Source organism: Heterocephalus glaber, unplaced genomic scaffold (assembly GCF_053883595.1).
Source record: "Heterocephalus glaber isolate CG9 unplaced genomic scaffold, H.glaber_assembly_v1.0 deba00001687, whole genome shotgun sequence".
Lineage (NCBI taxonomy): Eukaryota > Metazoa > Chordata > Mammalia > Rodentia > Bathyergidae > Heterocephalus > Heterocephalus glaber.
Window position 1 is genome coordinate 27,281,462 of NW_028258412.1, and position 27,008 is coordinate 27,308,469.

Sequence of the window (27,008 nt, forward strand, 5' to 3'; positions counted from 1 at the left end):
GGCTCTGGGACCCACACGGAGGTGAGCCTGTGAATCCCGGCACCATCTCTATCAGCCTGGGGGCTGATGGCAGGGTCCCCACCTCAGCTGGAAATCCCCCTCAGCCTCCTGCCTGCATCTTAAATTGCAGCATTTTTTAATTAAATGACTTTGCCCCAGGCACTTCACTCAGAAAACAATCCCTCTTATTGCTCATTTTGGGATGGATGTGATAGTCCCTTGACAGGGCCTGTGGCTATGTTAGCAGAAATTAAATGTCTACATCTATGTATCCTGTCTCCCCCGATGTGCGTGCAAACACACACACACGCATGCACGCACGCACACACTGGCCTTTCCGTGGGCAGATCACACCTGACCTCAGCCCCACTGTGGGTCAGTGGAGCCCCATGGGGAACTGTTCATCTGCACTACGGCTCACTGCACAGCCAGATGACCCAGTGGCCAAAAACATCACAAAGCCCTGAGCCCTGTCACAGGCATGGACGTGGCAGGAGCCTTGACAAACGTCCCCACAGTCAGGAAACCCAGAAACCCCCTCGATGTCTCCCGTCACCCGTCCACACATCACCCACCTGCCCTGGGCCCGGAGTGCTGGCTGAGGGTCTGAATCTGGCTGCTCACGCCACAACACACACGGACGGCCCACAGGGACCTCAGACCTGAGTGTGGCCTTAGACAGTGGTCCCAGCACGTCCCATCCCTCCTTCCACAGTGTGACCCCGGAGGGCTGGCAGACACTGAACACAGGGTGCTTCAGCTGCATGCTGGGTCTCCCCAGCACTCCAACAGGGCCTGACCAGCAGGAGGGGGCTGGGAACAGGTGCTGGGGTGACCCAGGCATGGCGGTGCCCTAGCTGTCCCCAGGTCTGAGGCCACCAGGCTTCAGGTCACACGATGAGCATGGGCTCCGCACAGTGACTCACGAGCTGGGGCCACTGAGGGGCTGGGTGGACAAACCGCTCCTGCCCACAAAGCAGCTGGGTCCCCAGTGAGACATCAGGAAACACCCGCCCTGCGAAGAACACACAGCAGACCGAGTCCGAGGCCTAGACCCGGCCCTTTCTCCCCCTGGGCTCAAGCCCTGTCCTGAGGCCCTCGCTGTTCGAAGTGTGGGATTCAGGCCAGCAGTGCCAGGTCAGCAGGGGCTTGTTAGCAACTCAGGGCCTCAGGCAGCCCCTTGCCCACATGCGCAGGAAATTCTGAGAGCATCTGGAAGAATGAGGCAGTGGGAGGAGGAAGGCGGGGCATCCTCCCTGGCTCTGCAGGCAAGTCCTAAGCAAGCAAACCAGGGCAGGGGACGTGGTGACAGCATCCTGGGGCTGGGAACTGACACAGAGCTAGCTATCAGCTCTGGAACACGAAGGCAGGGTCCTGTGCCCAGGAATCAAACCCAGCCATGACCAGAGACCAGGCTTCAGCATGAGGCATCTTGCAGGAAAATGTCCCAACCATGTCTCACCACAATCACCACAGGCCAAGACACACAGAGCCACCAAGTAGATTGTCCGACATGTGCAGGAAGCTGCAGACCACCATAGAGGAAAACATGGGACCCGAGAACGAGACAAGCCTGGCACGGTGGCCCATGCCTGTGATCCCAGCACTTGGGAGGCTGAGGCAGGAGGATCACCACGAGTTCAAGGCCAGCCTGGGCTACACAGTGAGGTCAAGGCCAGCCTGGACTACAAAGTGAGACCTTGTCTCAAAAAACTATAAAACAGGGCCGGGGATTTAGCTCAGTGGTGCTGCTGCCTGCTTCGAAAGCGCAAGGTCCTGAGTTCGATCCCCAGTACCAATAAATAAATAAATAAGAAAAGGTCAAGTTCGTCTGTTAAGCTGGGGGACCCCAAGGGCTATAATAAAGAGGGGACGGCGGAATGGGGGGACCTCATCCAGACCTGGCAGGTCAAGCCAGGGCAGCTCCTCCCTGTCCCTGTCCACCCTCTGAGGCCAGGCAAGGACAGGGCATGTTTCCTGTTTGAGTCTTCCTCCTCAGTTGGAAACTGTTGTTTTTCTTGACTTTCTCCGCCACCAGCCTAGCCTCAAGCTCCCCGCTGGTGACGGGATCCCGCTCCAGACCCCCACTGGCGGCTCTGCCCAGCTCAGCTGGGACACCCTGGAGGCCCTGCCCTGCCCTGCCCTGCCCCTGGCCGAGGCGTCCTCCCTCACCTCCAGCCCCTCCCCTGTCCTGGCCGTGTCCTCTGTGCCTGGTGGTCCTGCTCCCTGAAGACCGCCTTCCACCTCAGATCCGATTGGTCCATTCTAACCGCTCTAACTAACCACAAGCTGGTGGTTCTTGACACACGAAACTTGATTCTGACGGCCCTGAGGTTGAGTCCAAGGTCCAAGCAGGGGCCCACTCTGTCTGGAGGGGCCGTTTCCTGGCTTGCTGAGTCCTCACATAGAGAAGGCGGGGCTTGCATGTGACCTTTGGGGTGATCAACCCCAAAGGCCCTGCTGCCCTCTGGATATGGTCTGTGTGTCCCCTAGGCTGCATGAGCCCCCAGAGTGCTCCCTCAACACTCCTGCTTCAGAGTTAGGGCTTCAGTACGAGGATTTGGGGGGAAACACTTCAGCCCAGAGACCTGCAGGCTTGGTTCTAAGGGACACAGGAGCCCAGGGCCCTGACTGCTACCCAGTGTGTCAGAGGCACTCGTACCATAGCAAACCTGGGCAGGGTGGGTCCCGCAGCTGCCCCGGCCTCCCAAGGCCTGCCTTGTGTCATCCTGAGTGGGGATGCAGGGCTGCAGGGTGCAGGCTGAGAGCTCTGGCCCCCAGGTGGGAACACGGCTGCCCTGTGGGTTCTGAGCAGTAAGAGCTATAGAGAAAGCCCCCAGCATAGCTCAGTGTGAGAGCCTAGGTCAGCCAGCACCTCTTCAAGGAAATTAAATGACATTTCCCAGGCTCTCATCCTTCAGGTGACTGCAGAGAAGGGATGGGCTGATATTCAGAGCCAGCAGAGAGAGTGGCCCCGTTCTCTTGGCCCACAGCTGTGGGGGCTCAGTGGGCCTCTGCTCCGAAGCTCCTGCCTGGCAAACAAGGAATATCACAATGCAAGTGTCGTATTGCTGGTGTCCCCCTTCCTGGAAGCTTCCACTTCTCCCTCTGTGACAGAGTCAAGACAGATGTTGCTGCCTGACACCTGGCTCGGCAGGTGGAGGGGTCTCCCCCAGGCCCAGACTCTGCCCACACTGCTTCACTGAGACCAACGCCATGGGGTTCAGCCTGAGTCTGGAACCTGCCCCGACTTTCCTCACCCTGACCTTGGCAGTCCCCAGAGGGGGCAGCACCCTCGCTGGGCCCCTCTTCCTTTGCTGGGAACCCCGAGGCCTCTGCCCTGTGGGTGCTGAAGAGCAAGGCAGGAGCAGCAGACTCCTGGGAGCCCTGGTGGCCGTGTGGCCGAGGCCTGCAGGACCAGGCCGTCTGCTCCTCAGCCCCCTCGGCCGGTGGGCTCGGCCTCAGCCGCAGGGCCAGGCTCAGCCAACCAGAGTTTGAGTCTACGTCTGCTCTTGCCGCAGCTGCGTGGCCCAGGGAGGAGCTGGGGTTCCAGGTGCAGGGGGCACAGGGCATGCATGGGGGGTACAGGGGGTGCAGGACCGGGTGGAAGCAGAGAGCTGAGGGGCGAGGCGCTGGGCTGGGCAAAGCACGGTGCCTGGGAAAGAGCAAAGCACTCCCCGAATCCACCCTGGGCTCTCTGCTGGCCTGGGGGGGGCGGACGACACAGGGCCAGCTCAGCCCAGACACAGGAGCGTGCACACACGGACACGCACACACACACATGCATGCGGCCAGGTGCCGGGCAGGCCCCCTGTGCCCCGGATGCCTCCTGGCAGAGGCCTTCCCATCCCCAGTTTCCCTGTCTGCCCCTCTGCAGACCTCGGTCCAGACCCTGTGGCCGTGGCGGCTCTGGCTCCTCCACAGGAAGCTTGCGTCAAGGGCTGGGCGGTGTGGGGCTCAGTCCCCAGGAAACTGCCCTCCTGTTGCCGGGTAGTGGGGTCGCTTCCATGGAGTCTGACGTCCCAGAGGGGTGGGGCCGGGGTGCTAGCGGGACAGGCTGTCCAGCTCCCCTCTATCTCGGCCTTGTGTGCCACTCTGGGCTTTGGTGGCAAATGACAGAAAAGGGGTGTGCTGCCCAGGGCCGAGAGAGGCTGTGGGAAGAGCCCAGCAGCAGCTGGCAGGGTCCTGGCTCAGCCCCTCCTCGGGCAGGAAGCTGCTCAGCATTGCAAAGCTCAGGCTGAATCAGACGCAAGTGTTCAAAGGTGGTTCTCACGGGCTGTGGCTCTGGGCATGCGGTTAACCTTGCTGGCCCCAGTTCCCCGTCTGTGCTGTGAGGATCCCACGCAGCTGCCGACATCAGCACACATAGCTGTGCCTGGGGACCATGTACCCCTCGCCAGAGAGACCTGCCATCCTGTCTGCCCTCTCTCCGCCCGGCCAGCCTTCTTCAGCTTCATGTGTCCCAGGCACCTGGATCTCACAGTTCTTTCCGCCACGGAACCAGATTCAGCATTACGTCTCATGACTGGTGTGAGCACGGATAGGTCAGAATTACGTACCAAAGACTCATTTCACCTTCTCATTTTAACAGAAGTTAAAATATGTTTGCAGCTGGCTGTGATGGAGCACTTGGGAGGCTGCGGCAGGAGGACTGCTGAGTTCCAGGCCGGCCTGCACTACATGGCGAGTTCAAAGCCAGCCTGAACTACATTGTGAGTCTCTGTGTCAAACAAAACAAAATATTTTTGCAGCAGGCCTCAGCAGTTGTCACACTGTGCCTATGTCCAGGTGGGGAAATGGGTTGGAAACAGCATGGAGACCCCAACAAACAAGAAAGCCCCACCTTTCCCTAGGGGCTTCAGAAAAACTCCTAGGACAGATTCTGACTGGACAGACTTGGGTCACAGGAACTGATCTTGAGCCAATCCAGGGCTAGGAGACAGAATATGCAGATTAGGGGGTATGGCTTGTCACCTTGGAGCTGAGGTCCAACCTAACACCTTCCCTGGGATCAGGTGGCCTAGCAGGGGCAGCTCAGCCAAGTGACATGGAGACACGCAGGAGAGTCCTAGAAGGGACAGCTGGCATCCCCTCCGGACAGTGTGCATGTCCACAGCCAGTGGCCCTTTTCCCATACAGCCCAGGGCTGAAGCCAAAACTGACCTGGCGGCTACCTAGTCAGGCTCTGTCCTCCTGGGAGGTGGACACAGGGCAGTCTTTGTCCAGGGGAGTACACAAGAGCAGCTGTGCCATCCCCTGCTGTGGCTAGACCCTTCCACTAGCGCAGGACAGCCAGCCCTCCAGGAGACAGGGAGAGGTCAGGGCCCCCAGAGGGACGGCCGAGTCCCCGAAGTGGACCCCCATGAACAAGCACGCTACCGGTGCCCGCCTGCCCCTGAGCACCAGTCTGGCTCTCAAGAACAGAGAGAAGTGGCCACCAGCAGCTGCCCGTAGCAACGGTGCTGGAGATGCACATGCCTGCTACCAGAGGGGGTCAGAGATCTGCAGCTGCAGGGTGGCTGCCCGGCCCCATCCCAAGAATGCCACTAAGCCGTCTAGTCAGAGGGAGAAAGTTCCAGGTTCTCCACAGCCCCGGGGTCACACCTACAGGCCGAGTCACAGCTCTGAGCTGTGCACACGCACATGTGAACGCACTGCACACACACATAAACACATATGAAAGTGGATATACATGAGAACACACACTTGAGAACACAATGCACACTTGAGCATGCCTGTGGACATGGTGTGCACACGCATGAGCACACGAGAACACACGACACACCCATGGACTCACGGGCCCGTATATTTCCTTGGCTCACAAAGGACTGTAGTCCACGCTGTGCACACACACGGACACACACACTCACACCACATGTGCACACAGCAGTGGTCCCTGAGCCTGGGCATCCTCGATCAGAGGCTTCCCTGGTAGGAGGCACAGTGGCTGCCAGGTGGCGGGTGACAGGGTCCCTGCGGTCCTGGCCACTTCCGGCCACCCGAGGGGGCCGGGGTCAGAGGTGAGGGGCCGCAGCAGCCTGGGAGGGCAGCTGTGCAGCCTCACAGAGCGCACAAGGCGGCCTTGTGTGGGACCAGTGGCTGCACTGCGGGGTTGGGCTGGGGTCACTGCGAGTTCATTTCCAGCTCCACCTCTGCAAGGCAGCAGCTGGGGACAGAGCAGGGGTTGTTTGCAGCGAGGGACGTCAATCGCCCCAGCTGTGACCCAGCCAGGCAGGGTCACAGTCATCAGGAGGGTCGGGGGCCCAGCTGTGAGGGGCAAGGCTGAGGCCCCAGTGCTGACCAGGAGGCTCCCACCGGGACCCTGGGGCAGGATGACCTCCCTCCGCAACCCTCCATGGCTCCCCATGGCCGGGAAGGGTGTCCACCCCCTCCTTGCCAGGCTCACTCATCACGACCGCCCCTGTCCCCGTCTGACCTCCCTCCTCCTCTGTCCCTGGGGTCAGCCTGGCCAGGAGGCGGAAAGGGCTCTGCAGCACAGAGACCACGGTAAGTCGGTCACGTGGAGACGGCAAGTGACAGCAGAGCTGCGTCCGTGGCAGCTTTAAGTCAGGAGCCGACACTTATTTTAGTCTGTGTGTGGCCTTCCTGTGTTTCACTTAATGTTCCCACCTGTGCCTCTCCTCACACTGCATGCTTGCCTCAGTCACAGTTCTGGGAGCCCACAGCTAACCCTGGCCAAAAGGAGAAAAAAACAAACATCACCAGAGAGCTTCTCAGGAAGGGGAAGGACCCAGTGATGAGATGGCAGAAGACTCCAAGAGTGCAACGAAAAGAAGCTGCACTTAAAAGAAAATACAGTACAGCTGGGGATTCAGCTCAGTGGTTTCCCCGCTTTCCTTGAAAGCACAAGGACCAAAGTTTGATCCCTGGTACCAAAAAAAAAAAAAAAATACAGTACCAAGAAGCCCACTTAAATTCTGGGTTCGGGGCCAGGGATTTAGCTCAGTGGCGCCGTGCCTCCCTTGCAAGCCCAAGGTCCTGAATTTGATCCCCGGTACCAAAAAAATTCCAGGTTCGTTGCAACAAATGATTCCCACTCTCCAAGCCTGCTTGGTGCAGCACGCAATGCTCAGACCTCCAGTGAAGCTGGGAAAGCTTCAGCACTGCTTACACAGGGAGACCAAGCACCCTGCATCAAAGCACTTGACCTTGGAGTTTTCCAGAAGAAAAACATGAACAGCAAGAACAGAGTGGCCTGAGGCCCCGCGGGCGCCATCAAATGTGTCTGACCCAGGGTGTCGGTCTCCGTGGCTGCCACACTGTGAAGGCCGGGAAGCCTTTGCTGTGGGCCGGCAGCTGGTCCTGCCTGCTGCCCAGGACATTTGCTGGGAACTCTGAGGAGGGGCTGCTGTTGAACGGCGACTCGCATTCCTGTCGGCAGCACCATCGCTAGATGATTGCTGCACCAGCATGGGACATCAAGACACAGGTGTTAGGGTTAGCAAGTTGCTGTGCCCCCCACCCCGGTCCAGGCTGATGCGTCTTGCATGCGGCCAACAAGGCAGCACTGCTGGTCTTGGTGCGGTAGATTGTTCAGGAGGATGTGCACGAGGTCGTGTCACGTGTGCTTCTCTTGGCAGCCGACACCACGCTGCAGAGCCATTCAAGTCTTTGAGGCCCACGCGGCTGGAGAGCGGGACTGGTCTCTTGGTGAGTGGATGCCGTTCTGCTTCTGGGCCACGTCTCGGGGTTGCTTCTGAATGTGAGTCTGCACACTGTGTATTCCGTAGAGAAATGCTGCCTTGCTGGAAAACCTCACCTGGATTGACCAATGCCTTGCAGGACATGACGGAAATGATGGACCACATTAAACTACAAGCCCTTAATTCATGTCAGTTGGCACAGCTCTGTGAGAGATGGACACAGAGCACACGCGTCTCCTCTTACATACAGAAACGGGGTTGCTTTGTCTTTCTTAGACGTGAACTCACTGTGTGGCCCAGGCTAGCCTTGAACTCCTGTAGCCTAGGCAGTCCTCCTGCCTCAGCCTCCCAACTGCTGGGATCACAGGCCTGTACCATACGCCTGGCAAGGTTCTTTCTGAAGGTGGACCACTAGCCAGAGTTCCTGAGTTCAGAGATTTGTTTTGGAAAAATGGTCACCCCGGCAGCACATTTCAGTGACGTGGAATGGTTTGCAAAACTTACTTGTGTGCCACATTCTACTTGCTCAGCGAACTCAGTCTGTCACTTCAGGGGAGAATGACAACTATGTTCAAGTTGTTAGATAAAGTGGCTGCGTTCAAAGCCAAACTGGATGATGCGGGTGATGCGTGGGCACTGGGAATGTTGGCATGTCTAAGACATGAGCCGAGATTGTGAAAGAGACTGAGTCAGGGCCTTCTTTCTCCAGCTGGTGCATGGATCATCTATCGCAGCTTTCAGAAGAGTTTGAGTGTTTTACTCCCCAGCCTCGAAAGAAAGACCCCTGAGCTAGGAAGAAATGGATCTGGGACCCACTTGTGAATGAGCCAGGTGAATGGACTTTGTTGGTGCCAGGAGAGGATCGACTGCTTGGACTGCAGATGACTGACCTTAAAAAGCGTGTTTGAGAGAACTTGACCTCTCCACACTTCTGGGTCGAAGTCAAGGCGTAGAATCCTGAGATTGCCCAGCAGCACCGAGAGCCTCCATGTGCAACACCCAGTCTTCGTGAACCAGGGTCTTCTGCAGGGGCAGCAACCAAAAGGAGACTGCAGAGTAGACAGGATGTAAACCACACACCTCGGGCGACGCTGTCTCTCCTCCCCCAGATGGGACGGCCCAGTCGCAGAAAACGACCTCAGGCTCCACTGGCTGTGCATCATGGGACCCGTGTGTGTATTTCAGGCAGAGGATGCTTGCCAGCTACTCCTCAGACAGAGGATTGGTATCTACAGTGTGAAGAAGTCAACAGACTTCACAGCAAAAAGCAGCCTAGTCGATAAATGTGCAAATGGATGGAATAGACCCCCTAAGAAGCACACAACCCTAATAAGAATAGGAAAAGGCTCAACGTCTCCATGCCAACCACATCTACGTGAGATTCCAGCTCATCCCAGTCAGAATGGCATCACCAGGAACACAGAAAAGAACACATGCTAGAGAGGAGGGGATGTGGGAGGCGCCCTGCCACCTGCTGATGGGAATGAAAGTCAGTGCAGCCCCTATGGAAATCAGTGCCATGCTCCTCAAAACTGAAAACAGCCACCGTTTGGTCCAGCTACACCAGTGCTCTGCACATTCCTGAGGGAGTTAAGGGGACGCCTGCAGCCCTGTGCTTACTGCATCCCACCTCACAGCACCCGAGACATGGAGCAGCCGAGACACCTGTCAATGGATGAGTGGATAAAGAAAATGTGGTATTCATGCACAATGGAGTATTATGCAGCCCTAAAGAAGAGTAGCCCTGTCATTTGTAGCAAAACCGGTGGAACTGGAGATCATCGTGTTATGAACAATGAGCCAGGTTTGGAAAGCCCAGCACCACGTTTTTCCTCATGTGTGGAATCTAAGAAGAACAGAAAGATGACCTGGAAACAGAAGGGAGACGACAGTCAGGCAACAGGAAGGAAATAAAGGGAGGGGGCGGAGGGAGGTGTGAGGGAGGGCAGCGGGGTGCATTCGGCCACACTGTGCTCTTTGCATGTATGAAAATAAGTACGAAATAAGAGGAAAGTCTCGAGAAGCCTGGTTAAGCCTCCGGAGCTAATTAACCCGGGATCATTCGGCACTTTTTTTTCTTGGCTGATAAAACCCCCGGGTTGTTAAATCAATAAAGAGGCGCTCGTTAAACAGTCTTAAACACTGCTCTAGGAATTCCCTGTCCTTGCAGAGAGCGCTGCCGTCTTGACAGGGGACATGAATAACCTCCCTCCTGAGCGGTGCGCCAAGTGCAGGTCCTCTGGAATCCAAGAATGAATCACAGAGGACAGCAGAGGAGGAAAGTTCAAAGGGTGAGAGCTGCTGAGAGACAGCAGGGTCCCCAAGTGGAGTGGCTGCGGCCTCCTCTGTCAGGGTGACTTCCAGAGCAGTGACAACGTGGGTCAACGTGGGGCAAACCGCAATCAGCCTTAGCTGCCTGGCTGAGACCAGCACGACAGGGAAGCGGGCATGTGGCACTCTGGGGAAGGGATGGGCGGGTTGCTCTGTTCACCCACCTGGGCGACAGATGACCATCTGGACCTCGTGGGGCAGACGGTGCTGATCACAGAGCCATCCCAGTTACTGTTCTCCCCCGGGGAGGCCCGCAGGCCTGGCCTCTGCATCTGCATGTTGAGGCTTTGCCTGCAGCTGTGTCTCTATTTTCACTGACGTCCTTGAGAGCCCAGTCCCTCTCTGACTGTGTATCAATTCCTGTGTAACTTAGCGGCCTGTCGTAACCTCTGTGGCTCCCCGGCCTCTTCCTAACAATCCCTGGTGCTGAGCACTCATTCTGTGAGTCTGCACTGTCGCATTTTCTTTGGTGAAATTCTGCGTGAACCTTTTGTCAGCGTCAGAGCACTGAGCTCTAGGTTGCTGCTACTGACAGCTCTGGCTCTGTGTTCGTTCTGGACGCGAGTTCAGTACCCGACGTGTGAGCTGCAGATTTCCTCTGCCGGGCAGTGGCTGCTCCTATCATCATTCTCTGGATGCTGCATCTCGCACAGCCAAAGACTTTAACGCGGATGAAATGTATCAAGTTCTCCTCTGGGTAGAACTTTCAGCTTCGCCCACCCCAGGGCGACAAAGTCTCTCCTACCTTCCCTACTATCTTCCGTACGAGACCAAGACAGTGATCTGCCCTTTACGGTATGGGCTGGCTGCACCCTCAGGCGGTCTCTGGCAGGCCCGAGGGTCCGCGGAGGTGGCCTCTGCACACAGCCATGGATCGGGCAGCTGAGCTGCTGTGGTGGAGCCGCCCGTCTCTGCTCCCTGAACGGCCGGCCGCAAATGCATTCTAGACTCCAAGGTGCCGCTCGAGCTCTCTGGTCAGGATCTGCAGGAGGATGGCCCCAGCCCGAGCCTGGAGGGCGGGCGTCGCTCGCCAGCCCAGCGTGGGGAGGGCTGTGTCTGGGCACAGGGAGGAGACGCAGCTGCCTCCAGGAGGGCAACGGGAAGTCCTGTCGCGGTGTCACCCACTCTTGTTCCCTGGGAGCCTGTGGGGGTCCGTCCCGCTGCGATCCAGGGGTGGCATTCAGGGACCAGCACGTTCCCAGCTCCTCGGGGTTCGCCAGGCCTCCAGGACTGAGAACCGCCACTGACCAGGGCAGTGTGCCGAGGTGGCCCCTGGCTCTGAGCGGCTCCTTCCCAGGCAGTGACCCCAGGCTCTTCCCTCTCACCTGGCTCTGATCCTGAGCCCCAGCAGTGGCCCGGGTCTGATTCGCTCTGGTCCTGGGAGCTGTAATCAGGCCTCCCAGGCAGGGTGGAGGGCGATGGCCTTCAGAGCTCTCAGCAACTTCCCTGCCCGCACAGCTCCCCGGCTCCTTAGACATAAATCCAGACCAATAGTGAGTGGTCCGGGGTGCTCCCAGGAGGGCGTCTGTGCGGCTGGGAAAGGGGCTGCAGGGCCCCTGGGCGCAGCTGGCGACTCAGCCTGGCTGCACTGGCGGAGGCTCAGGGTCACCCAGCAGGTCAGGGCTCCAGGGTGCCACCCCGTGGGGCCGTGGCTGGGGACACGCAGAGCGGGTCGCGGTGCCCTGTGCCCTCCGTGCTCTGAAGGGGAGTTTTTATCCCAGTGAGCTCATGTCACTGCCTCATCCGACCTGCTCCTCGGCCTGGGGAGGGCAGCTGCCTGGGCAGCCACCCCTGCCTGGTGTGCTGAGCACCTGGCTGGCCCGCACTGTGGCCCCCTCCTTCCCAACTGTGCTGTGGTCGGTGCCAGTGGCTGAGCCACCGAGAGTGGCTGCAGGGACAAGGACCAGAGAAAGGCCAAGTTACTCCGATGATATGTGTGACATTGAGATCCAAAAAGGCAACCACGAACCAGGGGACTCCAGGGTGCCCAGGGGGGAAACTGACCACAGGGCCGGTGGGGCACCCAGATGCCCGTCGGCAGCAGTGTCCCTGTGTCCCTGCCGTGTGTGGCTCGGCCTTGGCCTCTCAGAGGGACGCTGTCCCCTCCCTGGCTGGCCCTGCAGTGGCAGGGGGAGCTCTGTGCAGTGCGGGGCCCTGGGCGGGAAGACGCCCCTGCAGAAGGGCCCGGTCCCCTCACTGGGGCGTCTCCTCGTGGTGCACAGTTATGGCCAAATTCTGTGCATCTCCTCAGGGTTGCCCAGTCACCCAAAGCGGTGCCCTCTGCTCTGTGCCAAGTAGACGCAGCAGCCAATGCCTCGCCCGTACCTTGTGCTCTACACCTTCCTGTCCTGGAGCCCGGTCCGGGGAGGCACACGGAGATCTCCGTTGTTCTAAGTGCTCTTTAGGGTTCTCTTGTCAGGCCTCTCCATGACTCACCTAATCCATCGCCCACTGAAAGCTGACTCTGTAGTTTCAGACACTGGTAACAATACTGTGAAGACGTTTTTCCCAGCGGGTAAATTTCACGGATCAGCGCTTCAGCACACCTACTGCTAACCACGCCGTACTGCGTGCTTGAAAATTTGCTAAGAGGGTCACCCTCACAGGAAGTGTCCTTATTATAAAAAAGGGTTACAAGGAGGCTTGGGAGATGATGGATATGCGTATCACCTTGATGGTGATGCAAGGCTGTATACATACATCCAAATCCATCAAACTGGACACATTAAAAATGTGCAGTTTTTACATAAAAAGCATCAACAAGGGGCCGAGTATTTAGCTCAATGGTGCCGCCGCCTGCCTCGCTAGCGCAAGGTCCCGAGTTCGATCCCCGGTACCAAAAAAAAAAAAAAAAAGGAACACCTGCCTAATTTTTTAGCAACGTTTGATAATCTATCTGCAGGGACAATGAGGTGGAATTATGATGTCAAAGATAAAGAAACGTGAGATTATTTACACAGCAGATTTGCTGAACCTGACAATAGAACACCCCGGCAGCCTGCAGCCGAGCCCAGCAACCATCCAGCGACCCAATACGCTCTGGCCAGAGGCCCACTGCCACAGCAAGAACCGCCAGGACCCACCCACCACCGAGGAGCCGGCGCGCGGTCCAGCACCGCGCTTTCGTCACAATCCTCCCGAGAAGACGCAAATAAAAAATTTACCATGTCCTTCAAACATCAACTCTATTGTAGATTGTAGTGGAGAGTCTGAATGAGAAAAGTAAGGCCCATTTATTTTCTATCCGCTCCAACGGCTCAAATTCTTGGCGAATCTGCCGCTGCCCTCACCGGAAGTGCCTCCCTCCCAGCGGAAGTTGCTCTTCCCCCATTTTGTGGTCCGCCATGGCGGAGATGTTGAAGTTGAGCCTGGGATGCGACGTCTTTGACTAAGCGGGTAGGCCAGGCGAGGCAAAGGGGACGTCACGCGGCGCAGCAGAGGACTGGCCCGGACGCCGTGGACGCTGTCATGTACGGCGCGGGAGGTGGCCGCGCCAAGCCGGAGAGGAAAGGCGGCGCGAAGGAGGAGGCCGGGCCCGGCGGCGCAGGCGGTGGCGGCAGCCGAGTGGAGCTGCTGGTCTTCGGCTATGCCTGCAAACTGTTTCGGGACGACGAGCGGGCCCTGGCCCAGGAGCAGGGACAGCATCTCATCCCTTGGATGGGGGACCCCAAGATCCTCATCGACAGGTCGGTTCCTCCCCCGCCCGCCGCCTCTCCCCTCCCTCGCCCGCTTGATTTCGCCTGATGTTGACTCGGTGGCCGGGACCGGACCGAGGTCTTGCGGAGCCGCGGGGCGCGTTCGGGGAGGGGACGGTGAAGCCCGCCCTGAGGCTCTACGGGAGCGACTCACCGGGTCGGGAGCCAGGGCGCTTTGCTCCTGAAACCTCTTTGGGACCCGGAGTCGGCCTGAACCTTTCTTGCCCCGGCGCCTACGCCCCTCGCGCGGTCGATCTCTGGCTGGCGGAAGGTCGGGGCGAAGTCAGCTGGAAGCGGGTTGCCCCCTGCGAATCCTGATCTACTCCGGGGGTCGCGATCTTAGGGCTGGTTTCACTGTCTCCTAAAACCGAAGGGTGGAGCTGGGCTCCCGACGTGTTGTCACTTCTCAAATCACGCCCGTTTTAGGTGATTCTCCAGGGGATTCAGCGATCTTGGGTTAGGGCGGAGGGGCCCGGGATGGGGATTCCTAAAGGTGCTTGATTTGAAAAGGATGACGTTACGTGATGTAGGTTGTTTGCTCCCGCCTCTCTCACTTTTTCAGTCCCCTTTCTTCCTTCTCCTATCCTAAGGGGTTTGACACTTTTTGCCAGTTGGGCAACACTACTTCTGGGGCCCGGACTGAAAGGCTAACAGTGACCAGCCATTAAGCTGTGGAATAGTCTTCCAAGGGAAGGAAGCCCGTCGTTTGAGACAATTAAAACTGGATTCTGCAAAGCCCTGGAACATGACTGTAGGGATGACCTCTGAGCTGGCCAGAATGGACACATTAATGGCCAAATAGGCCTTTGCCATCCCTGATGTTTCCACCTGAAGGTGGATCTAGGAAGCAAGGACTCCTGGAGGGAGGGGAACTGATCAGATCAGCTCTGGACCCGATGGCTCCAGCTCTGCTCAAACACTGAGCCTTGAACCTCCATGGTTTACTGCTAATGATGTTGCCTGTTACAGGCTTGCTTTCCAAAGTGTGTCTTGTCACATGTATCATTAAAGCTCTGGTCTTGATACAGTCTGCATATCATTCTGTACATGATTTGAGTCAGGTCTCCCAAAACCGGTGGGGAGCAAACGCTACACATGTACACGTGTAATATTTTTAAATAATAATCTACATTTGTAAGTTAAGGAGGTTTACATCAAAGTAAAACTAATTTTTAAATTTAATAAAATTCAGTACTTGGGTTCCTTGGAATCTTTGGCCTTTTTTTTTCTATGAATGCCTGTTTTTTCTGTTAATTTGGTTCCTATTTCAAAAGTCAGCACTGATAAGTTAAGCAGACTTTTGTCACTTTACATTTGTTTTTGCAACTCAAAATCTGAGTGTTTTTTTTTTAATTTACTAACTCATTATATGATAGTTATATGTTGACAACATCATCCTTGACCCTCTCATGTTAAAACATAGCAGAAGCCGGGGATTTAGCTCAGTGGTTTCGCCGCCTGCTGCGCAAGCGCAAGGACCCGAGTTCGATCCCCGGTTAAAAACAAAACAAAAAAACATAGCAGAAAGTGTTGTTATTTTCTATTTGGTACTTACTGGCCCATGCAGGAAAAACATGGATCTGTCTTCCCTTATTTTGTTTCCTGAGGTATAAAGTTTAGAAGGAAGTACTGGTACTGCATCCTCTAATGGTTTTGTCCTTTTCCAGTGAACCTCCTTAAACTGCATGTATATGTCACTGTTCCTATGTATGTGTGTCTCTCTACCACATAACCCAGCACTTCTTTCCTCAGCCAAGTGGCTAGGGGGCGAGCCTAGCCAAGATTTTACCTCCAATGGACGCAAGTGTCTTTGATGAAGATCTCTCCTGAGCGTTCGGGACTAGCAGAAAGAAGCGAGGAAATTTCGACCGTTTGGTTCTTACGGATAGGTATTTATGTATTTGGTTTGTGTGAATGTAAGCTATTATATTTAACTTTTCAGAAAAAAGTTTGTTTTTTGTTTTTTGTTTTTTTTGCAAGTGGCATTGAATGGTTGACCCAACCGTACACGGTAAGAGCTGCTAGTAAGGCAAATGCTATTTATGATGAGAGGACTGTCCGCCTTAGTTATTAGTCTTAATGTGCTATAGAGCGGAGTTCAGACTTTGTTAAGATAACATGAGTTTAAAAGTAGGTGAGATGTGACTAGCCACGTTAACTATAAATCTGGGAAGAGTTTGACATGTTTTAACAACTTTTATTTCGATATTTTAATTGGTAAGTATGTACCTAGAGTGTCACAAGCAACCAGCCGAGTCGGTGACTTCTGTCTGCTGACCAGCATGTTCGCATTACAGATACGATGGGCGCGGTCACCTGCATGACCTCTCTGCGTATGATGCCGAGTATGCCACTTGGAACAGAGACTACCAGCTGTCGGAAGAGGAGGCGCGAGTAGAGGCGCTGTGTGATGAAGAGAGGTATTTAGCCTTGCATACGGACTTGCTTGAGGAGGAGGCAAGGCAAGGTACTGCTCAAGAAAGACTTACTTTAGCCACAACTTTTTACAATTTTAAGTATTTAAAAATTTACTCCCATTCATTTTTTTATACTCACTCTTTCTGATATTATCTTGACAGTACCCAGTGGATTGGAAAAACAGGAGTCTTTGCGTTCTGAGAGGACCTCAGGATAGTTTATATATAGAGCCACAAAGAATTTTCCCAGCTTTTGAGGGCAGACTGGGATTTGAAAAAACAAAAACCAAACTCTTTAACTGTTCTTCCTTAACAGTATCGTATGAATTAAAATTGATGTTCTTGTCTTTGCCTTAACAATCTTTAATACAGTTCTTAATCCCAAAGTTTTCTTGGCAGGAAGAAATTTTCCACAAAAGATGTGTATTCTGCTGTCTGTGGTAAACATGTACTGGCAAAAGTGCATATTGATAACTATAAAGTGTGTGTGTTTAGAAACATTTGTACCTCAAAAAGAGATTGAAGACTGTGTTGTATGCTTTACTGACTGATAGCTACAACTTTAGAGATGTAAAATTTTTCTGAGTAAACTTCATTTTTGTTAATAAAATTCTCATTTTTATTCAAGAGGAAGAGTACAAGCGATTGAGTGAAGCCCTGGCGGAGGATGGGAACTACAGCGCTGTAGGGTTCACTTATGGCAGTGACTACTATGACCCATCAGAGCCCACGGAGGAGGAAGAACCTTCGAAACAGAGAGGTGAGAGGCGAGACCACCTGGCTCATGGGTGGGCGCAGGTGGCAATGGCCTTGCCCCTTCTGGATTCCAGAAGATACAGTTACAGGTGGAAAGTGAACTCCATCTTTGGTTACCTGCACTGGACCCACAGTGCCTTTTCATGTGTCCTCCTTTGGTGCAGGGGACAGTGAGGTACACACCGGATTCTTTGTTCCTGGGGTGATGACATACTTGTCAGCATCCTCCAATGTTCATTCTGGGGCATTGATAGGACAGGCATTGACTAGAGCAGGTTAGCATTATCTTTCCACATGCAACTTGCTTCTGCATATCCCTCCACAGCTGAAGGGATGGCAAGTGTTGGGAAGACACACAGAGAGTTGGTTAATGCTGAGCAGAAAGAAGCACAAGACTTCTTTTTTCCCACTACTAGGGATCGAATGTGGGGCCTTTAGGCTGAGCTGAATTCCCTAGCCTTGGTTTTTTTTGGTTTTTTGTTTTTTTGGTACTGGGGATTGAACTTGGGACCTTGTGCTTGGGAGGCAGGCGGTGGAACCACTGAGCTAAATCCCCAGCCCTCTAGCCTTTTTTTTGTTGTTGCTGCTGCTACTGCTGCTGTTTTGTCTGTTTTTGTGTTTTGGGGGCTTGTTACTGTTTGTTTTGGTTTTGATTTGGTTTGGTTTGGTTTTTTGCTGTTTTGAAACAGGATTTTGCTTGGTAATTCAAGCTGGACTTGAACTCATTATGTAGCCCAGGCCAGCCTTGAATTTGCAGCAGTCCTTCTGCCTTAGCCTCCCAGGTGCCGGGATTACAGACATGAGCCACCTGTTTTTATTTTTGAGATAAGGTCTTGCCGAGTCACCAAGTTGCCCAAACTGGGCTTGAATTTGTGATCCTCCTGCCTCAGCCTCCCTGTGCGCTGGGATTATAGGCCTGTGCCACCACACCCGGCTACATAAAAGTTTTAATATAAAATTAAAAATATTAAATGAGTGCTTTCCTGGATCATCTCTGGAACTTTGAATATAAAAAGTAGTGCCACCAAGGAAACCTAAGCTCATGTAGTATAGGAGGCAGTGCCCTTGGCCACCTCCATAAATAAGGCCTGGGAGCACCATCATCCCAGCCCCACATACTGATCAGTTGTCAGTTACAGACAGCGATAGGATGTGAGGCTGAGACATTGGGGACCCTCACTCACATGCAGACACTGTGTGGAGGAGGAGGAGAACTCTGAGTTTGGAAATGCACTCAGATGTGTGGCATTGCAAACCAGATCACAGCCACTGAGACTGCACATCAGAGATGACTTTCTCTGTTAGCTGGAATGGTGTTTGTTCTCCTTGTGTGACAAGTCCGAGGGAGCTGCACAAGGCTCTCCCATCCATCCTCCAAGAGGTGTGATCACAGCGGGACAGCAGATATCCACAGGCCTTCCTTTCTGTCCTGCCAGGCCTACTGTGGTCCCATGGGCAAAAGAAGCCCGTGCACAGTGCTGTTCTTTGAGCTTGCAGAGAGACTTTCCTAGGGTAGTTTGAAGCATGTGGAGTTAAATGCTGGTTAATACTTTATGCATTGACCTGTGAACCTAACTGTCCTTCTGAGCTTATGAGGTGCTGGAAATCTTGCAGGTCTAAGATCCTTGTTAGGGTTCCAAATAGTTCAGATTTTGTCATCTTGTCTCTGGGTCACATACGTTATTTTTCTTAAAATCCAGAGGTTTTTTTTCTTTTATCAGAAGAAAGATGTGAATTATCACTGTGTCACACCTGAAGAATTGACATGTGTAAAGGCTACCTCTTTTTCAAGCTCATAGAATCTTTAGAAAAGTCCGTATTCCTAACATTCTAGACTAGGTGTGAGCAAGCAGTGACCACAGGCCCATTGCCAGGTTTTTATAAACAGAACTAGCACAGAGCCATGCCCCTTCATCCCCCCTGCTGTGGGCTGTGCTCCTGCCCAGAGCTGAGTGGCTGAGACAGACTGCAGCCCAGGGCTAGCTGTGCTGGCGGCCTGGATTGCTCAGCTTGTCCACCGCTGTAGATGTCGGTGGGCATTATCTTTAGTATTTTATAAGGTTCTTTTCTTCCTAGAATCATGTTCTCAGCATGTGCTGATCAATTTTTTTAATGGAAATAGGGCTTGAGTGACACAGCTTAACTTATGTTTAATTTGTGCACATAAAGTACCATCCACACACTTAGTGCCACTGACAGCCAAAGTCAGTGTCACATTCTTTTGAAATAAAAAATAAAATAACTTTTTAGTCTTCCTGAGCCATTACCATGATTTTTTAATCTTTTTTTTTGGTACCGGGAATCAAACTCAGGTCCTTGTGCTTGCGGGGCAGGCGACAGAACCACTGAGCTAAGTCCCCAGCGTTACCATGATTTTTTTAAATTGCTCTATTAGCAGTATTAGTATTTTCAGGCCCGTGGTCCTGGCCGAAAGCATTTGCTGGACCTCAGTGTCTGCATGCTCTGGCTCCCATCCCCTCGGCAGTGCATCTTTCTAGCCTGGTCCCTGTGCTCTGTACTTTCATCATATGTATCCATCGTTTTTAAAGAAGGTTATTTGAATTTATGTGGATCTGAGTTTGTGTTGCAGTGGTTTTTATTTCATGGTACTGAAGTTATTTCTCTGTAAACAGAGGCGTATGGCAGAATGGACCAAATCTCTACCCATCTATTTCACACGCTTTCTACTAGAAATGCCTTTGTTGTGAACAGCTTCACATTATAGAAAGGGTATTTGAATAGACCACAGGTTTTAATCACTTTTTTTATTTTAGGAAAAATATAGTGAAGGTCATGCCCTAGCCTATTTCCCAAAAAGGATTTGAGAGAGCTGAGTTGCTAGTTGGCATTTTTCCAGTAGCAGACCCTTACACATTAGTGTTTGTAATACTCTGCAGTTCCACTCTGTCGTCTGGTTACTGGAGCTCACCAGCAGGGCTGCTGATTACAGGAAGTCTTGAGCCTGCGTTGACTGCCCTCCCACACCCTGGTTCTTAGCAGAAAGCAAGGGACCCATAAGCAGAAGCAGGAATACTGTTTACCTCTCACCTGGGCTTTGTAATCAGCTTGAGTCTCGTCAGAGTTTTCATGTACAGTGAAGCCTGCTCAGAATCCATCCGTCGTTTCACCAAGGAGTGAGGTTTGGAAGAAGACACTTAGAGATCATTGCTGTGCCCGAGAAGTGTGCTGTACATGGTGGGAACATTTATTTTAATGAAGACTTATTGTTTGTTGCTTTAATGCTGTCTTTTTCAGAATAAAACCCTAAGCGTATGATGAAATGCTTTAAAATGTTGCTTTTTGCCAGCTATGGTGGCGCACACCTGTGATCCCAGCACTGCAGGAGGTGGAGGGGATCACAAGTTTAAGCCCAGCCTGGGCAGCTTAGCAACTTAGTGAGACCCTGTCTCAAAATTTTAAAAAGGTCTGGGATGTAGCTCAATGAGAAGTCCCTGGGTTCCATATTAGTGCCCCAGAGAAGTTGCTTTTTAAAGTTCTGTGCTGATTTTTTATGTATGTTTCACTATATCCTTTTAAATTAGTAATTGTGGGTTATTGAGATGTATTTGGGTACTTTGAAATTTGCAAAGTTGTAAAGTGTAGTTCGTGCCTTGTCTAGCACATAGCAGACAAATATTTATTGAATGACTCATTAATGGAGAAATAGGAATGGCGAAGTAAATCAGATTTTTTCTGAAAAAGAGGCTGGGTGCTTGGGAGAAGTCCTGACGATGCTGACTAGATGTTTTACTTTTTTTTTTTTTTGGTACTGGGGATTGAACCCGGGTCCTTGCGCTTGTGCAGCAGGCGGCAAAACCACTGAGCTAAATCCCTGACCCTAGATGTTTTACTTTTGATGATCACAGTCAGTATGTAGAAATCCGTTACCTTGTGTCACACCGCATGCCACTGAGAAGGCTCAGAACAGTGTGGGGGTGACGATCCCATTGAGCCCTACTCCATGAGCCGGAAGGCCAAGGGCACTGGTGTGTCCCTGCCGGGCATGGTGCATCCTGCCCTGGGGAGCCTTGCACCCGTCACTTCCCGACCTCTGTGGCCCTGGAAGTGGCCCTGGCACCTCAAGCATATATCCGACCTGACCCGCACCGCGCTCCTCCTGCCTCATGAGAACCAGGGAGGGTTTGCTCCGCTGAGGTGGGACTGAGCGGGGTGGGGGTGTGCTTTTCCTAGGTGGTGATGGGAGGTGAGGAGCCAGGGAGAGCTGTCCCTGCGCTTCCCGTGTTGTCGCCCATCTGCGATGCCTTCTTTCCTGGTCATCAGTCTGAAATTTTTAATTGTTTTACAGAAAAAAATGAGGCTGAAAACTTGGAAGAAAACGAAGAGCCTTTCATTGCTCCATTAGGACTGAACGTCCCCCCAGATGTGGAGCTGGTACGTGGCGCCTTCTCGGGCACTGTGCATCCTCATTGCTGCTGCGGTAGATCAGGCTGTGGGGGGTTTGTGAGCTGCTGCGGAGAAGGTTGCACCCCACTGTGTTCCTTGGAAGGAAGGTGGAATTAGAGCAGGCACCTGACGTGCTGGGTCTGTGTGGAACGTCTCGGGATGAGTCCCCAGCCCCACCTGGAGTGGATGGACTGCGTCAGAGCTGGCCGTGCCCAGGTCCGTGGACTGACATGGATGCCGTGCTGGCTCAGCTCAGTGCTGTGTTGTGGCAGTTTTTGGTGCAGTTCTGTGGGCAGCGTCCCCTGTTGTGATTTGTTCCCATCCCTGTCCAAGCTGCCCTTCCCAGGAGGAGGACCACTGAGGTGGGGCTCTGTGATCTCACCCCACAGTCTCAGTTGGTAAATTAAGGTTCATTTACAACAGGTGCCAAGCAAACTGAGGTGTTTTTTTTTTTCCCCCTGAACATTCATTGAGGGATTTCTACATTCCAGGCCTTGGGGTAAGATGCTATTTATGCATCTTCTCATGTAATGCCAACATCCCCACAAGATAAGTACCATTGCTCTCCCCATTTCACAGGTGAGGAAACTGAAACTATAGAATATTGGCCAGAGGCAGGATCTCAGACCTGGAGTCTCAACTACCCTGCCTGTTGTTATGCTTTACAGGGTTTTGTGTTTGTTTTATTTTTTGTTGTTTGAGACAGGGTCTCACTATGCAATCTAGGCTGGCCTTGAACTCACTTTGTACTCCAGGCTGGCCTCCAACGTAAGGCGATCCTCCTGCCTCAGCCTCCTGAGTGCTGGGATTACAGGTGTGCACCACCATGGCAGGCTTTTATGAGGTTTTTATGTGCTTATTAGGGGTGTTTAGAATATTTCCATTGTAGGTGCGTACCTGTGAAGGGTTCCCAAATATTCACACTCAACAAAAAGTGTTCTCTTGGACATTTGCCTCACTGGATGAAGTGCTGTGGTTTGAGCGGTTGGGTTTATGTCTGGCGTGCAGAGTCACTGGGCAGACAGCAGGCACCTCCTGCACTCCTCCAGGGCCACTGCTGCCCCCAGAATCAGTCTGCTGTAAATTCATGGCTTTTGCCCTCTTTCCTGCTTTCGTGAGGTGGCAAAGGCAGAGAACAAGGCACTTTGACTCCTGCCCCGGCCCACGCTCCTCAAAGTGGTGTCAGAGCCTGTCCTTTGGGCCTGGCCTGGGGTGTTGCTGCTCATATCTGTGCCTGTATCACCTGCTGATCGTTCTGCTGTTGTTCGCCTGAATGTGCCCGAAGATGTGCTGTCCGAGCCCATTAGCACCCGTCCCAGCACTGATGCCGAGTGTGCTGTGATCTCAGTTCCGGTCTTGAGTGCGCACTCGACACCACTGAAACCACCTCCGCTCCATCTCCTGAACTTGATGCTAAAACCCTCACGTGAGCTTGACTCTGTGGAACTTTACTCTCAAGAAAAAGACATTTTATTTTTTGTCTTGTTTTGGTTTTTTTCGGTACTGGGCATCGAACTTGGGACCTTGTGCTTGCACAGCAGGCAGCGGTGGCACCACTGAGCTAAATCCCCGGCCTGAGAAAGACATTTTAAATGCCTGTGCAAGTATGAATATGGAGATGCAGCCCGGGCTTGTTGCTCTGTCTCGTTCCTCTTAGACTATTTGGTGGCCATGCACTCCCAGCCAGCTGGTGCAGGCATCACTGAGCTGCTGGCAGTCTGGAGCAGGCTGCGCGTGGGCACTGCTCCCGTCCTGATGCTTCCGGCCTTTTCTCTGGCATGGGTTTAACTTGTTTGCCTGGAACCAGAGCCCTTCAGCCACTGGTCAGTTGTGGGCCCAGAAGCCATGCTGCCCAGTGAGCCTGTTAGCACTTTGAGGCAAACTGCCTGGGAACAGCCCCATGCTTAGTTGCTGCTGGTTGCAGCACTTCAGTGATTTAACATAATGTGTGTTTATTGAGCATGTACTGTGTGCCAGGCATTGTGCAAAGCTTCTGGGCCCAGGCGTCTCACCTGGTGTTTACAGTGACAAAGTAGACACAGTCATTAACTATGTTCCAGATGAGACACAGTGAGGCTTGGACCTGTTGGGAGCAGTTGCCCTGACTCGGGCACAAAAGGGTCAGGCCGGGCCCAGCTGAGCAGCCACCTCGGGGCTTGGGCCACTGAGGCACAGCCTTACTGAATGTCGAGTTGGTGAGTCTAGTTGTCATCACAGCATAGGTGCCACTCTGCATGGCACGGGGGTGCCAGGAGGAGGAAGCTGGGGGCCCCTGAGGAGGGCTTTGCCTTTCCTCATGGGGTGCAAGGGCCCCTCAAGGCTGATGCCTGTACCTCTGCTCCTCTTGTCTCGTACTCTCCTGGTGCCCCATCTTGTAACTGTGCAGGTCCCAGTGACCTGCCAGGTCCTATGTGTCATTGCTGTCCTATGCCAGTGTGTTCTGAAGCTTGCTTTGGAAAGCTTTCCTGCTGTTGCTTCTGTGGTTTTGTTCTTGAATTTGGGTTGTGACCTGACGTTAGGCAAATCGGGCACTTCACTTTTTTTTTTTGTACCAGGGATTGAACTCAGGACCTTGCGCTTGCAAGGCAGGCAGCGACACCAGTGAGCTAAATCCGCCGGCCCTGGGCACTTCACTTTTCTCCCCTCTGTTGCAGAAGGCCTGCCCAGCTACTCCTGGGTGCCCTCCCCCATGATGTCCCTTCCAGTGGGGCCCCACATACCAGCCAGTCATCTGGGCACCTGCTCTGCCCTGGTTGGCTGCAGTGCTTGGCCATCTTGAGGTGAAAGTGGATGGGTCCCCTGCTCCATCTGAGTCCAGAGTTTCCGTCTCTGTGGGCTTCCTGGCCTTCGGTTCTGCTCTCCCACTCCCCAGTACTTGGCGGCATTAAAGCCACAGGGATGCAGTTTTGAGACCCCTCCCCCCAGGTATCCACCCTGGCTTTCTTAGCCAAGGGCGTCCCTGTGGGGTTCAAATGAGAAAGCCTGCTCCCTTTATCAAGTAAGCTCTGCAGCTTGTGCGTAAGAAAACGTCGAACATGTCAGCTGTTGGAACCAAATGTGCATCCTCCCAACCCTTGCTGACTCTATCCTTGAGATACCATTGTATGTGGAAATGATCCTGCTGTTCTCAAGTAGAAAGGAATTTATCTAAAATCTGCATTAAAAAGATGAAAAAGAATGGTTTTTTCCAAGCCAGATTTTTTTTTTTTTTTTTTTGATATGGGGGATGAACTCAGGATCTTGTGCTTGCCAGACAGGCACAGTGCCACTGAGCTACATCCCCGGCCTCTCAAGCCAGATATTCTTAATCTCCTATGCTCTTAATCTGAGAGCAGATCTTGAACTATGTTCATAAGAAGCTTTTTTGTGCGAGAGCAGTATTGGTTTGTAAAATTACCTTGGCCACTGAGATTCAGCCACTGTGGTCAGGGTAGTATATCATTAGTGAGCCTACTTTTCACATATTTTAGACCCAAAGTTGATCTGGCAAATAGCCTGTTTATCTAAAGCCAATGAAAATCTGCATCAGATCCCTGTTTCGGTGCACAGTGGCCTTTTAGCACATACTAATTTATTTGGGAATCTAGATAACTTTAATTGTAGACATTTATGCTTTTTCAATGTGAAGGACATTATTAATTCAGAAATTAAATTTTGAAATAAGTTGTTTGTATTTTATGAAAGATGAGGCCCTGAAACTACAGTGAACATATTGAAATTTTAACTGCGCATGTTTAATGAGAATTATTCCAGTCTTGTTTGCATGTGATTCCTAGTGTGATTCTCTTCTTTGATACTGAAAGTATTTGAGAGATGTGGCTTCTGGCTTTTGGTCTGGCAAGTTCTCTCCTCAGGCAGGAAATGGCAAGCCCACTACATGGTAGATGAGATTCAGCAGCAAGTGAAGGCGGGGCCTGGCTGCTGTTGGGTTACTGGACGGAAGGCAAGGAGAAGGCCCGCCACCTGCGTGTACCCTACCCCTGCCCTGCTCCGGGCAGGGCACCCCGCTGCCTGCAATCTGGGACTCTGGTTTTAGCTCAGGCCATAAGCTATGTCATGGCAGGTAGGAAAGCAAGGGTGGCGAGGTGCAGAAGAGGAAGAGCCTTGGCATGCACTTGGGGGTTTCCCCGACACCCAGAGGCGGGATGGGAGGAGGGATCTGCACACCAGGAGAACTTGCGTGGCTGCCAAGGGAGGAAAGGGGTGAGAGGGAGTCTTCCATCCTGGGGGAGTGTTGAAACATTTGTCTCTCCCTCTGAAGAAGTGCGTGTGTATGTGCAAGGTTTGCCTGCATCGTCCAAAAAGGCAGGGCCCTGAAGCCCACCACAGAACCCAGGTGCCTTAGAAGCATGTTGGTGTGGTGCAGAAAAGCCTCGCCCCTGTGGTCTGTGCAGAGAGGGTGACCCAGCCCATGGGCATGTCTTCTTCCCCATTCGGGTGCAGACAGGTGGTCCTCCTGTCACAGACCTGGCTCTTTTACCTCAGGAAGACAGTGTAACCAAGGCTGCTTCCATGTTTAGGTTAGGTAAGAGGAGGACAGGTCAGTAACGCTGGTGTGTGTTTTCTCATAGCCACCCACTGCCAAGATGCACGCCATCATCGAGCGCACGGCCAACTTCGTGTGCAAGCAGGGAGCGCAGTTTGAAATAATGCTGAAAGCCAAGCAGGCCCGGAACTCTCAGTTTGACTTCCTGCGTTTCGATCACTACCTCAATCCCTACTACAAGTTCATCCAGAAGGCTATGAAGGAGGGACGATACACAGTGTTGGCAGAAAACAAGAACGAAGAGAAAAAAAGTATGTGAGCCTGCTTCTGTCTGTTCAGCTTGGGGCCTGTCAGTGTGGGGTGTGGCGGGTGAGGGTCACTCCAGGACAGGAGAGATGCTATCCTCAGAGGTGCATATGCGGATCTAGGCTTGAGGATATTCAGGAAGTCCTGCCGGTGAGCCTCGGCTATCAGTCTGGCCGGAGCACCTGTAGTAAATTCTTAGCTGATCTATTTGAGAGATAGATGTAATAAAATTAACTCTTGATCCCATCCAAACAGAATTGTCTAGGTTGGAAAGCTTTTCTGTGGTTTGACTTGCTTAACATTTTATAGAGAGAATGGTGAGTTCCACACTTAGTTGGGTTATCGCCAGTGGGTGCGCTTATACCGTAGTGTTCAGGGACGGAAGTGGTCATACAGCTGGATTACGTGTCGAGGCCAGTGCCTCCTCTGAGTGACATCCCTGGATGAGCCTCTGTCTGTCTTCCAGGCGCTCTTGTCCTCCCCGTTTCAGTCAGTTATGTAAATAAATCCCTTACCGCTGAGCTCAGCTCCACCCCAGCCCAGTGGTGTCATCTCATTGCAGACTGCATCTTCTCCAACTTTGTTGTAGTTTTGGTTTTTTAAATTTCTATTGATGCTGTTTGACTTTCCATAAATCAGTAAGATTGTTGCCTTTCGATAAATGAAAGTCAAAGCTCTTACAACACCCTGGACTTGTCAGAGCTGAGGGAGTCATGAAGTGAGGGGCCAGGGCCAGCTTGCTTCCTGCCTGGCTCTCTGCTGAGCAAGCCAGGTGACCTCGGGAGTGTAGTCCATGGAGTGCGTGCACAGGTCACCACAGTGGCCATGAGTAGCTCTGCCCTTGGTTGCTGCAAGGTTTTGCACAGCATATTTGGACTTGTTTTTCCATCTTATTTTCATTGCACATATGTATGGAGTACAGGGTGGTGATTCGTGTGTACAGTTACGC

General features: G+C 53.0%; 1 protein-coding gene across 5 annotated transcripts in view; it reads left to right on the forward strand.

Moving 5' to 3' along the window:
• Positions 1–13,316: 13,316 nt before the first annotated feature.
• Positions 13,317–27,008, forward strand: part of Sfswap (splicing factor SWAP) — a 64,997-nt gene continuing 51,305 nt past the window's right edge. For 3 of the 5 annotated variants that reach the window (XM_004844004.4, XM_087198363.1, XM_004844003.4), the window contains exons 1-5: positions 13,317–13,681; positions 15,988–16,157; positions 16,736–16,867; positions 21,170–21,255; positions 25,839–26,064. In XM_004844004.4, coding sequence (XP_004844061.2) covers positions 13,464–13,681; positions 15,988–16,157; positions 16,736–16,867; positions 21,170–21,255; positions 25,839–26,064 — 832 coding nt within the window. In that variant the 5' untranslated portion in view covers positions 13,317–13,463. Of the gene's footprint in view, positions 13,682–15,388; positions 15,580–15,735; positions 16,158–16,735; positions 16,868–21,169; positions 21,256–25,838; positions 26,065–27,008 lie in introns of those variants that run through there. The other 2 variants (XM_087198362.1, XM_004844005.4) reach the window with 2 other exon arrangements.